The sequence below is a fragment of the Phalangium opilio genome, unplaced genomic scaffold (genome assembly GCF_054372755.1).
Source record: "Phalangium opilio isolate 3A_F unplaced genomic scaffold, DU_Popi_V2 ptg000088l_1, whole genome shotgun sequence".
NCBI lineage: Eukaryota > Metazoa > Arthropoda > Arachnida > Opiliones > Phalangiidae > Phalangium > Phalangium opilio.
Window position 1 is genome coordinate 3,984,952 of NW_028324193.1, and position 14,244 is coordinate 3,999,195.

Genomic DNA, 14,244 nt, shown 5'->3' on the forward strand with positions numbered 1-14,244 from the left:
ATCAATAGTACGTCATCGGATATTGATATTTCGTAGCGTCTATGATGGTATCTCTGGAACTCCTTTGTGATCCTGGATGTGTTGCGTGGCCAGCCCTCTCCGGTATACGTCATAATCTGTGATAGTATGGGGTCCTTTTGCGTCGCTCGGCGTAACCCCACGACATCCAGCAAGCCATTTGTTCTCGTGCGTAGTAATAAGACCAATTCAGAGGGTAGCGGTGGTTCTCCTTCCGGTTGATCTGACGGAAGTCGGCTAAGGGCGTCGGCGTTGTTATGAGTAAAACCCTTCTTGTACTCAATCGTGTATTCGAAAGCGCGTCACTCCAAATACCAACGCCAACGCTTCCCTCTCGATCTGCGGATACTTGCGTTCGGCTTGTTTAAGGGACCTTGAGGCAAAGGCAATTGGTCGTTCTTCATTTCCCATCCTATGTGATATAACCGCACCCACTCCTACTGGTGAAGCGTCGCATGCCAGTATGATTTCCTGAGTGGGGTCAAAATGAATGAGCAAGTCCGATGCTTGAATGGCTTCTTTGGCCTTGTCGAAGGTCTCCTGGTGCTTCTTGTCCCACTACCACTTGGTAGACTTGCTGAGTAGCGTGTACAATGGTTCCAACAGTGTGGCTGAATTTGGCAAGAATCTCGAATAATAATTTATTAGCCCTAAGAACGACCGGAGCTCTTCTACGGATTGCGGTTGTGGTGCGTTTTTTATTGCGTCTAGCTTGCCTTCCTGCGGGTGAAGTCCCTGGGCGTCCAGACGGTATCCGAGGAAATCTATGGACGACTGTAGAAATCGACATTTGTCTCTGTTGAGCTTGAGACCGGCATCTTCAAGCGTTGTCAGAATGTCGTCCAACTTCCGGTTGTGATCTTCTACATCTTTTCCTCCGACTATGTTGTCATCTTGGAACGGGAGGCAGGAAGGGTGTTTTTGAAGTAATGATTCCATATGCCTTTGGAATATGGCCGACGCTGATGATATTCCAAATGGTAACTTGTTGTATTGAAATAGTCCTTTCGTTGTGTTTATCACTACGTATTTCCAGAATTCTTCGGCCAATTCGAGTTGATTATAGGCGTTGCGCATATCGAGTCGCGAAAATACCGTACATCCCGCCAATTTTGCAAATATGTCTTCCACTCGGGGCAACGGGTATTTGGCTGTGTCGATCATTTTGTTAGTTGTGATCTTGAAGTCCCCGCTTATTCGCACGTCCTTGTTGGCCTTCAGTAAGGATACGATCGTTGCAGCTGACTCGGCATACGGTATTGATGTCATGATACCTTCCTCGCGTAATCGAGCTAACTCCTTTTCCACCTTGTCCTTGAAATGGTATGGTAATGAACGTGCCTTGAAGAAGCGTGGCACCGCATCTGGTTTGATATGTAATTTGACTTTAACTCCCTTAAGGCAGCCCGGAGAAAAAATGTTTCGTGTCGACGAATGATTTCTTCTAGTTTTTCTCTCGATGCCTCGATGTGTCCGACGTGATTTTGCGGTCTAGTTAAGATGTTGAAATCGGAGAATATCCACTGGCGCCCCAAAAGGGTTGGACCGCGACCTTTGTATACCAGTATAGGTAAATCCAGTGTTTTTCCCCTGTAGGTCGCTCGAACACGTGCTTGCCCTTTTAGATTTACGGTATGGCCTGTGAACGATGATAAGGACGATGGTGGCGCTGTCAACTGATTCAATCCGGGAAGAATGGTCTGATACCCTTCGGATATAAGAGTGTATGCTGAGCCCGTATCCAACTCGAATCGTACATCGGTGTTGTTGATTTGGCACGTTATATGCACCGGCCGTAAGATGTCGCTGTATGCGTTGCTGTCGGATACATGCCCAACGTAGAAACATCCATATTCATTGTGGTGCATAGTCTGTGCGTTTTCCCCGGGTGATGTCGTGGCTTGTATGGTATCCCGCCGCGTCTGATGTCCTTCGACATAGGGTGTGACGTAATGTGCTGCATAGTTGTTAGACCGAGGGTTTCGCGATCGTATCCATCTCAACGATGGAGATGGAAATCTTCGGCATGCGGCTGCTATATGGCCATTCTTGCGGCATGAGTAACATTCTGCGTCGATGAAGGGACACTCTTTGTCTGAGTGACGTGTACTGTCGCATCTAAAACAAGGTCTGGGCCTCGGTTGAATTGTAGTTGTCCTTGATGATCGTGGGTATGAACTGGTCGATGAATACCCTTGTCTGCGCTCTCGTGGCCAAGTCGTGCTGTCATTGCTGGCGTCGTTGAATACTGTGAATGTTGTCTGAGTCGTGACGGCTGTGGGTATTTATTGATTGAGATTCTCGTTCTATCGTCTCTATTGATAAGGCTTTGTTCACCGCGGTGTCAAAAGTTACGTTAGGAATGTTGAGTAGCTCGCGTTGCACTGGGTCGTTATTGATACCGGCAATGAATTTATCACGTAACATGTCATTTAGGGTTGCACCGAAGTTACAGAATTCAGTCATTTTGCGTATAGCCGCTACGAAGGATGATGCCGACTCGCCGTCCGCCCGATCGCGTCTATAAAACTTCACGCGTTCCACTATCTCCAGCGGCGCAGGGTTGTAGTGCTTGGTTAGTGTTGAAACCAATTGTTCGTACGTCTTATCGGCTAATTTGTCCGGCGCTATTAAATTTCTCAAGAGCGTGTACGTGGTTGTGCCTACTACCGTGAGTAAAGTTGCCCGTTTCAATTCCTGGACCACGGTGTTATCAGCCCCCACCGCAGTGGACTCCTTTATTCTGTTGGCCAAAAGGTACTGGTCTAAGCGTTCAGCATATATATTCCATTGATCGGTCAAGGAGTCGAAGGGAGGGAATTGTCCCGCACCTGGGGCCATTCTTTGAGCGGTCACGTTGCGCGTTGACTAAGGGTAACCGATTGTTCGATACTTCGCGATGTTGATCCTCCCGTACTTTAACTATACTATTGCGCGTAAGTCCCGGTATTTAATCTTGAGGCACGTAAACTTCCGTAGCGGTCGCGTTAGCCTCCGTCGCCATTGTTAGGCTTAATACTAGGCATATAGAAGACATTTCGTACTTATTATAATTTACTTTATTCAGTCAATATCTGATCTGTCGTCAAGTAACAGTCGTCGTCCTCGCGTGTTCCACTCTGCCAAGAGTGTCGTCCCCAACTCCTTATTTATACAGTCTCTTATCTCGGCTAATCTTTTTACATGTTTGTTTGTCTATTATTGACCTATTATTGCATTACCTATTTTACGTCTATTTACAACCCTACAGGTATTATAGGTCTAAAAAGCCAAAATTATAGGATATTTATAGGTTCAAACTTATGTATATTTTATACGTTTAAAATAAGGAATTATTGGAGTTTTACAGGAAGTAAATTATACATTAGAGAGTAGACTAGAACTTTTATGCATATTTATAAAAATATGATCATTATTTAATCTACTTTGGACTAGTAGGTAATAGTGTAGTAATTAATTTATTTACCATGAAACTTTTATAGTTAACTACCTTACATTTTTCGTTTAATTATCTTAAATCTCAGGAACTTTTTAGAACGAAATTTTTAGATTTAAATTTCCTGACATTTTCAGGTTTTGTCTGACTTTTATTACGATTTTCCAGGACATGTTTAGGCCCAATTATCATTAACCTAAATAACTAAACGATCGCCTTTTTGAATATTGAACGTAAAACATTGCGAAGCGATCTCCGCCATTTTGGATTCTGGTCAAACGTGATTTCGCTGAAACGGCATTTAAAGGGAGGGTGAAGTAGAAAATCAAGTGATTTTTTATCGATTCTTCTACTAATCATAAGACCAGTCTGCATAGGAAATATATCCGAATGATTTTAAAATTCAAATTAGGTTCAGATTTTAAAGATAATTTTAAAGGTCCTCCGACCAATCGCGTAACGCCCTGCCTTTTTACTTTTGCACGCCATCAATAGATGGCATTCAAAAGTTATATTTTTATAAACGAAAGACCTAAGCCCGTCGAGCACGCTCCAGTGTTAATGGAAATATACGGGCCCACGAGAGGGAAAGGATGAAAAATTCCCCCGTGGAATACCGGCGGTGTTGCGCTGAAGTTTTGGTGTACAGGTGTAACCATGAATCTGATACGCATGCGCGAGCTTTATAAAAAAATATATCTTGAAATTGTATTGAGCAGCTAGGCTCGTGGTATTCTGAGAGAGCGGTCGCTCTCTTAGATAAGACTTCATACTGCTCTTAATGTATAAGGAGGGTTTTTTGTTTGGATGTAGTTTTTTTTGTATTGTATTAACTGTTTTGAAATAATTCCAAAGAACTACAATTTGGGCCCTTAATATGTGGTTAAAATTTCAAAGAGATCCATTAATTAGTTTATTTTACAAAAAATAAAGTTGCTAAGGGTGGTTTTCATTTCCATGAAATTAATCACACCTTTTGATGAAAAACTGGAATTTTTCCCATAGAAATAACATGGGAAATTTTTCGAAAAAAAAAAATTGTGTCTCGTGACTTAGAAAAACTATACGTTGGTTAGTTTTGGGAACGGTCTTAAATTAAACTTTAAACTATATTCTAGGATCATTTTTCTTGTTATTAAGAAAAGTTAATTTTAAGTATGTTTAATTTAAAATTTTAAAAACTACCCCAATCTGCGATATTTTAGCATGGATACACTGTTTTATTAGTAGATATCAGCGCGACCAATATTGGCCTTTTGTTACGTATAGTTGCCTCATAATAATCCGATTGTTTATTCTTAAACCTTTTGGTTGAAATGGCCTATCGATAGTGAGATAAGCCTGTTTAATAACTTCAGGAAGGAGCTCTTTTCCCCTTTTTCACCCCGTTTGTGGCCGCCATTTTTTTAAGGCCAAAATATTTGAGAGTGGGTCCTTTTTCGTTGTCATTTTCATATGTTTTGAGGATTTGCTCATGGATGGATTTTAAATATAATATAAAGTAGGTTTCAAGCTTTAATATAAGCCTAATTTCATAATTTTCCACCTTTTTATTATCCCACAATCTATTTCTAAACTTGGCACTTTTTTTAAGGCGGTGAAATTGCGCTAAGCCTTGGCTTTCCGTTAATTTTTGCCGTTTAAAAAAATGTTTATTTCTCGTTGCCCGTTACTTCGCCTTCTCGTATCGTCGTACTTTTAAAGTTTAGACTTTGAAAGTAGTGCTTTGTTTTCTTAAATATTACTTAATTGTATAAAATTTCAATATTATAATTGCGTAAAACGAATTCAATGTTGTTTGTTGATGGGACGCGCCTTGCATTTGAATTTCGTTCCCTCGAAACTACCCCCCGAAGAATTTTTATTTATCACCGTCTTTCGGTCGCTTCAGCCCGAAAACAGCTGTAGTGAGAATTTAGAAATGTTATTTATTAAAAATGTATGCACTCAGTATGTTGTTGTGTTTGCATTTTAATTCTTCTAATCGTGGTGCGCGTCGAGGTTTACGAATCCAATGTGTGTTGCGAAATGAAAATCAAGGGTGGATACTATATGATCTATGCTTTAAAAGGAATTTGACGGCGCCATGCAGTCAAGCAAAACGGTATTAGGCCTTGCCAAAACTTGACTGAGCTATTGCGCCTTGTCATATTATCACCTATCAATGATATAATAAATTCAACCTCGGATATCCTGTGACGAGGAGATGGTTTTAAAGTTACTAATGACACTCGATTTTGGAGGTAGATACTGTCTTGTGACACTTGAAGTAACGATTTAATCTTATAAACAGACTAACATCATGAGCCCATACCGATGTTGATATTAAAGCTTAATTGAAATACCGATACCAATTTTTTTTAAATCAATGAATCTTTAATATCAACATTAACAATTATCTTCTGAAAGAGATATCTACTTATATTCCATTCAAATTTCTCGCAACATTTCAAATTAACAGATAGAAATGTTCAAATGAAGTTCAAACCGATTAATTGGGCAAATTGCTATATTGGTCACCGTTACCGATCACAGATAGATTTGCGCCCTTCAGTAGTGTTTATTATGCTTGTGAAATGGTAAGCGAAATCTGTGATTAAAGTTTAAAATAGACATGAGCAAAAACAGCTTTATTCATATCAACTCGATTACCGAATATCTAAATTTGACTAAAATTAAAAAAATATTCTATTCATGGTTAAAAATCTTGTTTGAAGCAGCAAGCTGCCATCTAATCCTTATTTACCTTCTTTTGAAAAAAAATAATAGGTTGATACCTCTTTCAGTAGATGATTCATTGATATTTCAGTTTCATTGAGTTTAAAAAAAATTAGTTCCACCATTGGTTAATTTTCAATATTGACCAATCGATAATCACAAATTTTAATAACTAAATTATTAAAACCGGTTCAAAATCATATTAGTTTTGAAACGATTAAATTATAATTTTAAGCATATATACTAGTTAATTCCTCGTAGGTAATTAGTTAATTGTCTTAGTCAAATTAATGCTGAATATTACATACAAAAAGTAAATAATAAATTAACTTCTAAAATTTAAATGTAAAGTGTGTGCATTATTTCCCAATTAATAAAAGATATCCACCTATTTTCATTCAAATTAATTACTAATTTGTGGATAATGGATAGAAAATGTCGAGCTCTAATTGCGATATAGCTAAAATCAATCCCACAGGCTATTTATAATACAATATAACCTTTGCCCTATGTTTACTGTTTTGAATTTTATTTGTAAAATTTAAAACATAAAATAGTATTACAATTTTTTTAATTAAATAATTATTAATAAATTTCAATAAAATAAATTCTGGTTAAATACATAACACTACTTTTTATTAATTTTCTGAAATTATCAGAGCTAAATATCAAAGACACATATTTAATTGCTCTCATTTCGACATAACTGCAACCGTATAGATTCATTCATTTAATTACATTTTTAAAGGGCTGTATTAACTTTAAAGGTGAAAACCCAGCTGACTTAGAACTTTAGAAGTAAAAAAATACCAGGCTGCCAGGCTGTCTCTAACACAACAGAGTTGGCCATTCTCGCTTATGAGAAATGAATCCTTGTCATATGCATCTCTGGACTTTAGGAGCTCCAGGAGTCAGACTCCCAACTGAAGCAGGGTGGGAAATAGGGATTTTTTTAAAACTAGACATTGGGCCAGCGACCCCCCTGCCCAGGAATAAATGAACTGGTCCATGACCATTGACCAGGGCGCGGCGTTTGCTAAACTAAAGAAGTGGGTAATTAAAATAGTTGAGATAATGTCTGGACCCTGGTTACCCTAGAATTTCCTTAGTGGTCCTGTGGTCCACTGCTCCCCCTCCGATTTAATTTTTAAACTGGTCATTTTCCCTTATTTACAACGCTGAACTGAAGATTTCTTTTGACCGGACCATAGCCTACTCGATCACGCGCAACACGTCGCAAGCTGCTTGCCCTACAGCGCGAGTCAGGGTGGGAAATAAGGATTTTTTTAAACTGGACATTAGGCCAGAGACCCTCCTGACTTGGAATAAATAAACTGGTCCGTGACCATTGGCCAGAGCACGTCGTCTGCTAAGCTAAGGAAGTGGATAATTAAAATATTAGAATTTTAATGTGTGGACTCTGGTTACCCTTGAATTTTTACCTCTCCGAGTGACGATGACGTCACGGAGAGGTATTGCACTGGACGTGTCTGTCTGTGTGTGTGTCTGTCTGTGTGTCTGTCTGTCTGTCAGACCCCACGTGACCGCGTTCGCAGTTTACAAATCGGAGCAAACAAATACCCGATTTCCGGAATGCGTTCGCGGTTCACGGAAATTTGGCCAATCATCTACCAACACCAGTCTTTACTAACTGGCTTCTAAGGACCAAAATCTGCTAGTCTTTGTCCATCCCACATGGACACTAGTCTGTACTTGCTAGCTTCCAAGCACAACCATCTTCTGTTCTTCGTCAATTTCACCTTGACACCAGCTTCTATGCACCACCATCTTCTGTTCTTCGTCAATTCCACATTGACACCAGCTTCTATGCACCACCATCTTCTGTTCTTCGTCAATTCCACATTGACACCAGCTTCTATGCACCACCATCTTCAGGTCTTTGTCCATTCCACATGGACGCCAGTCAGTCCATTCTGGCTTCTTTGCCTTCGTCATCGTTTGGTTTCAAGATATACGCGGCGATCGGCTAGGGTTACGAGAAACGTCTAGCCTCCCAATGGCAGGGCTTCCACCATCGGTTCACGCGAATGCGTTTTTATCTATTATTATAATGGAAACGAATCGTATATATACCCCAAAATTTGAAGAAATCGGGCAAGAGGGGTACTCTTCACTTTAAACGTCAATATTAGCAAAGTTTCGAAAGATAATAGGAACAACTTTATTTAAAACGATTTAACTATTTTTAAAGTTATTTACTGGCGATTAAAATAATTAATATCATTAATATTTAATTAATTATTTAAGATAAACTTATTTCTATGTAATGACACAAGTGAGAGTTTATATAGAACGAGTAATGAAGATTGCATCCGAATCGAAACACTACACGCACATCAAAGTTAATATAAAGCGAGTAGGATGATAAGATCTCTTACAAAACGATAACATTTCCTTTTTGCAGAATATTATACGGAAATATTTTAAATATTTTTCGGCATTACGATTCTTTAAGTAGTTGTGTAGCTATAAAGCTCTGTTTCATCTTTATATTCCAAGAACATCTTTTGATATTAACATTTCAAATTTGGTGTTTACTTTTTAATTCAGCTTTACTACATTTATATATAGTGTAAACGCATTTTTTATATTCAATAGATAATATGGATGTTAATTCTTCATCTATCCACAAGTGTTGAAACGATTGGGTCTGTGAAATAAGATACCCTAGATTTATACTAGAAATGACCTTGTTTCACCTCATCTTATAGGAGGTGTTAACGGTTCAGAGTGAGCCGAAAGTTAAATACACCCTTCACTGATACATTTTAGGTCCTCATTAGAATTATTGAGGATACAAAGGAAATTGTTAAACGCTTAAGCCTTTGCTAAAGACCTTGGCAATATTTCGCCAATTTGAACTATGTACTCCCGGTTTATCTCATTGGCTGGTGGACCTGTGTTTAGAAAGTAAATTCGTCTCGGCTCGGAGAGATTCATTTTGGTTTCCCAACTTGTTTAGTAGTCTCGTGGACCACTGACCCCCCTCCGATTTAATTTTTGAACTGTACCAGGCAATTTTTAAACTCGTCATTTGCCCTGTGTTACCGCCTTATTTCCCACGCTGGCGCGAGTTGCTTTGCGTTGTCGAGTGCGTGATGGAGCGGGCTATGCCTGGAGTCCCAACCCCCGTTACTTACTACCAAAATACCCACTAGCATAGCACACTCGATCACGCTCTCTTTTCCCCGGCTACATATTTTGAAGAGGGCACTTTTTAGGCGTATTTATTAACAATCTTGGATCACCTTTGTGGACTTTTAGGGTAGCCCTTAAAAATTGAGTCGGCATTGCCCTGACTATATTGTGTTTAAGGTTTATAAGCTTAATATCAATCAGATGTTAGTTAATGCTACAAAAAAGTTCGAAATTGAAAATCTCGGATCGTCGTTGAGAAGTTTTAAGGACATCCGAATTTCATATTGCGCTTATGAAAAGTTTGAGCTAAAGGTTAAACAGACATAGGCTAAATCAGCGTTTTAAAAAATTGTGTAAAACTGTCAATTTGGTCCTATTTGTGGAATTTTTAGGGGAGCGCCTCGCGTTTCAATAAAGGGTTGTAAAAAATTGTATTATGTTAATTACAATAAGAATACAAACTTTCAATGAGTTACGTTTTTATTTTTTGGAGTATCATTATAAATAAATGACTGATTGAGCTAAAGTTACGGTCCCCTTTTTATATGTTTCTGCTTAGTGTAGATTTTGAAAATGTAAAACAGTTTCTTAACAATCTTAATTAAAATGAAGACTGAAGGAGCAGATATTAATCAAAAATGTCTTGATTAGAATCAAGTCCTAAAAAGTATCGATAAGACTGAGGTTATCACTTGACTGAAGGATCAGATATTAACTTTTCTTTTTAATTGAAACTTAAAGGCATGCTTAAGAAAAAACAACGTTCCATTACCGTTTTCCGTTGAAATAACTTATTTTACAGGTAATCAATTTCAAAAATTTACTTATCTCGGGTTTTCGGGCACAATTCCATTCCCCCAAAACATTTTATCATTACATTACTTTTGAGAGATAACGTGTCAAAATAAGCTTTAAAACAATAGAAAACTGAATGAGCGGTCTGTTTAGCCATGACCAAAACCTTCAAATCAGTGTTGCTAATGTTAGAAAGTGGATTTTCCCACTTCCATTTTAAAAAATTTGCCGCATTTCCCACACCGCCTTTTTTACAGTCATATTTATCTGGACTATTTTATCATACTAAGTTTAATATGGAATATCACTCCGCATGGCTTTGACAATATGTACAAATGCTATAAAGCTTTAAAATTCTCAAAATATGCTTTCTTTTTTTTTCAGTGCCAAACTTAAAATCACCGAATTTATTTCAAAATGTCGCTTGAAATTATTAAACCGGATAAAATTTTCGAAAATGCACTAATTTTAACTGTGCAGTTAAAATTAGTGCATTTTTGAAAATTTCGCACTATTAACCCTTGAACAGGAAAATTCCGACATTTGATTGATTTCGGAAAAATATTACTTTTTCCCCACAGAGCCTAAAACCAAACCTAAATCTCCCACGATGTGGGAAATTACCCACACATTGGCAACACTGCTTTAAAAACTTACAACAAGCACACTTTCGAGACATGTTCTGAACAAATTAGTGCTTAACCCGCTAATAGTACGACCACAGAGAATTGATGTAAACTGTAGTTGAAATATATTCATGTGCGACCTGCGGCACTGAATGGTCTCTAACCATTGTTTGAAACTAGAGAGGGAAATAGTGAGCAGCATTAATCATGTCCTGAGCTATGAGAATGAACAGTATGACTGTTGACTGAAGTACACTAGACATTACATCATTTTTCATAACCACGAGTAAAAATCTAACTGTCCCTACTTAATTTTCCGCCATTGTTTTAAAACGTATCCACTGCGAAGCATGCCGGGCACAAATGAGGGAATGTCATACACGTACTCTCTCAAAAGTGATTTATGTAATGATAAAATGTTTTGGGGGAATGGGATTGTGCCCGAAAACCCGAGATAAGTAAATTTTTGAAATTGATTACCTGTAAAATAAGTTATTTCAACGGAAAACGGTAATGGAACGTTGTTTTTTCTTAAGCATGCCTTTAAGTTTCAATTAAAAAGAAAAGTTAATATCTGATCCTTCAGTCAAGTGATAACCTCAGTCTTATCGATACTTTTTTAAGTCTTGATTCTAATCAAGACATTTTTGACTAATTGATTTATGGTACGATAAAACTATTGAAAGACCATGGCTTAATTTCAACGTTTAGAAACTTCGTTGAAGTATATTTCGGTTAGAACGACGACAACTGATACTGATATCAGAATGAAAAACAAGTAGAAAGGAGCGGTGACGCTACTGAGGTCCAAGTCCGAAGAGCTTTTCAATGGTCTCTTCCAAGTGATGTATTCCAAAGGGTGATCGTAGACGAACTCCATATAGTTGAAAACTTGCGTTTCGAATATTGGTCCCAGACTGCAATAAATAATCGTCAGCCCCTTTCACTTTATGACCAAATTCTTACTGACCTCTGTTGTCCTAACTCGTGTACTATTGGACTGCCACTCATCCAAGATGTATTGTGAACAATGTGTAAGAATTCGAAACCCATTTCTTCCTGCGAAAAGTAAAGTCCTCCTTGGTTCGCAAAGAGCTCTTTAGCCTCAGCTTCAGCGGCCAAGACTTCTCCCAAGAACCAAGTCAGGTATCTTTCTGATATGATTAGAGCTTTTTTCCCAGAAATTGTCGGAATGTATCCGTCAATCACAATATAATCCACAATACTTTTGAAAATGTTTTCCATATCGAGTGCGTCTAGCCTGGGCCGGATTAAGAAGATTTTCGCCCGGGGGCAGTGGCTCGATGGGCGCCCCCTCTCTTAGCCCCATAATTTATAAAAATCAGTTAGAAAGTTTAACAATTTAGTTTTTATTAGAAATATTGTAATTTTGTAAAAGTGAAGATTACCCCTATGTCTTTGAATAGGCTTTTCTAGATTTAGACTCGGAAAATCTATTTATCGTCTCCTCCCAACTAATTTGGTTTAATAAATCGGTCTCGATAGCTAATATACCTAAGGAATGGAGTCTTTCCTGAGAAATTGTCGAGCGTAGGTAGTTTTTAACTCTTTTAAGAGTCGAAAAAGACCTCTCTCCAGAACAGTTTGAACAAGGTAAGCAAAGATATTTCCGTAAGGCTATTTCGACGTTGGGAAATGTACTATCTAATTTCTTGTCTCTTAATATGTTTAACAGATCTTGAGCATTTGGTGCATTTGGGTGACCAGTGTTAAATTCTTCTAATAAAGAAGAAAGTAATCCTTTTAACTGGAATAGTTCATGTACAAGATCGGGTTCAATATCTTCGGGGTAATAGTCTGTTATAATTTTTGAACCAGATTTTATTTCTTCGTTTCCCACTCCCAGTTTGGGAAGGTCAAAAATGATACTGAAACGTTCCTGTAGTGTCTTGTAAAATTGTCCTCGTTTTTGAAGCTCACTTCGTAATTTATCAATAATGACAAGGAATGTCTCTACTCGCATTTTATCTTTGCCACAAAATTCAGTGTGAATTGCTGCGCCTTCAACGCTCGCTTTCCTCCGACTTATTTTCCTCCTAGATTCCCATTTATATTCAGTTTTTCCACTAAGCGCTTCAGCATCTTTTTGGAACTGATCAAATTCATCCCTTTGTAAACTAACAAATTCTTCTAGTGACTTATAAACATGCACTACTGTTGAGAGTTCTACTTTTTCGCTTTGTAAAATCTTACTGCTAGCGTTAAATCGTTTTAAAATTGGATTCCACAACACAAGCATGAAGGATATTTCCAAGGAAGATAATTTTACGTAGAGGCACTTACCTTCATGGCAAACGGCGGCTTTTTGTGAAGCATCGTTAGAGATTTCATCCAAAGCGTTTTTAATTTCATTGTATCCTTTTAAAAGAGCTGCGCATGCATCGTCTCTGGCTGACCATCTGGTTTCCGAAAGGGATTTTACGGTTTGAGAATGGACGTTTGTTTTTAAATGAGTGGCAAGTATTTCCCATCGATTCGTTGATGCCGAAAAAAAAACGTATATGCCTTGGAGAAAAATGAAAAAATCGGTTGACACTGATGCGCAGTCGGCGGCACAATTTCCAATTAGGTTAAGAGAATGTGCTGAACATGGCACGTAATCAGCATAATGAGCCTCTCCTCGAATACGTCCCTGCAATCCTTTATATAACCCTGACATATTGGCAGCGTTGTCATAAGATTGGCCCCTACAGTTTCTAATATCTATGTCGTTTTCTTTAAATTCTGAGAGAATTGCTTCGAACATTTCAAGGCCTTTATGCCCGACTGATGACAGGAATTTAAAATACCGCTCAACTGGAGTACCATCTTGGAGAACATACCGAAAAATAAGTGTAAGCTGATCAACTTTGGTAATGTCTGGAGTAGAATCCACACTGATTGCGAAGTATTTCGCAATTTTCATCTCACGTAGAATCTCTTGACGAACACGAGTACCCATGATTTCTATAAACTCGTTACATATCGTAGAAGACAAGTACGACACGTGTCCCTTTCCCTTAATTGCATGTTCAGCCAAATGCTTAGCCAAGAAAGGATCAAACTCGGCGATTAATTCGAGAGATCCAAGAAAATTACCGTTATGTTTAGACCCAATATTCTCGTTTTCTCCCCTAAAGGCTAGGCCTCTAGAAGCTAAAAACTTTATGGTTGCAACCACTCTCTGCAAAACATTCCTCCAATATTGTACTTCCGATTCAAGTTGGAGACTTAAATAATTATGTACGGATGATTTCTGGTTAGATCGTAATACTATCTGACTTTGAGAAGTCTTGTGAACAGTACTTTTTGCATGCGAGAAAATCTTTTCGCTTGTTTTCTTCCAATTTGTAAATCCATCAGTCGCGAAAGCAGAATTAGACAGAGTTGGGCACTCCTCCTTAGATAGATTTTTTTCCTATCAAACTATCATAGATGGCGAAACTATCAATTCTTCTGGCTATATTTTAGAGTGGAACTCCTTCTTAGATA

At 38.1% G+C, this 14,244-nt stretch overlaps 1 protein-coding gene across 1 annotated transcript; it reads right to left on the bottom strand.

The window, feature by feature from the left end:
* Positions 1 to 499: 499 nt before the first annotated feature.
* Positions 500 to 2,859, bottom strand: LOC149649200 (uncharacterized). Its single transcript, XM_089849457.1, has 4 exons — positions 2,374 to 2,859; positions 1,650 to 2,279; positions 680 to 1,413; positions 500 to 629 (listed from the first exon to the last, which is right to left on the bottom strand). The coding sequence occupies exons 1-4, from the start codon at positions 2,857 to 2,859 to the stop codon at positions 500 to 502; spliced, it is 1,980 nt and encodes a 659-aa protein (XP_089705583.1).
* Between the last annotated feature and the right edge of the window lie 11,385 nt (positions 2,860 to 14,244).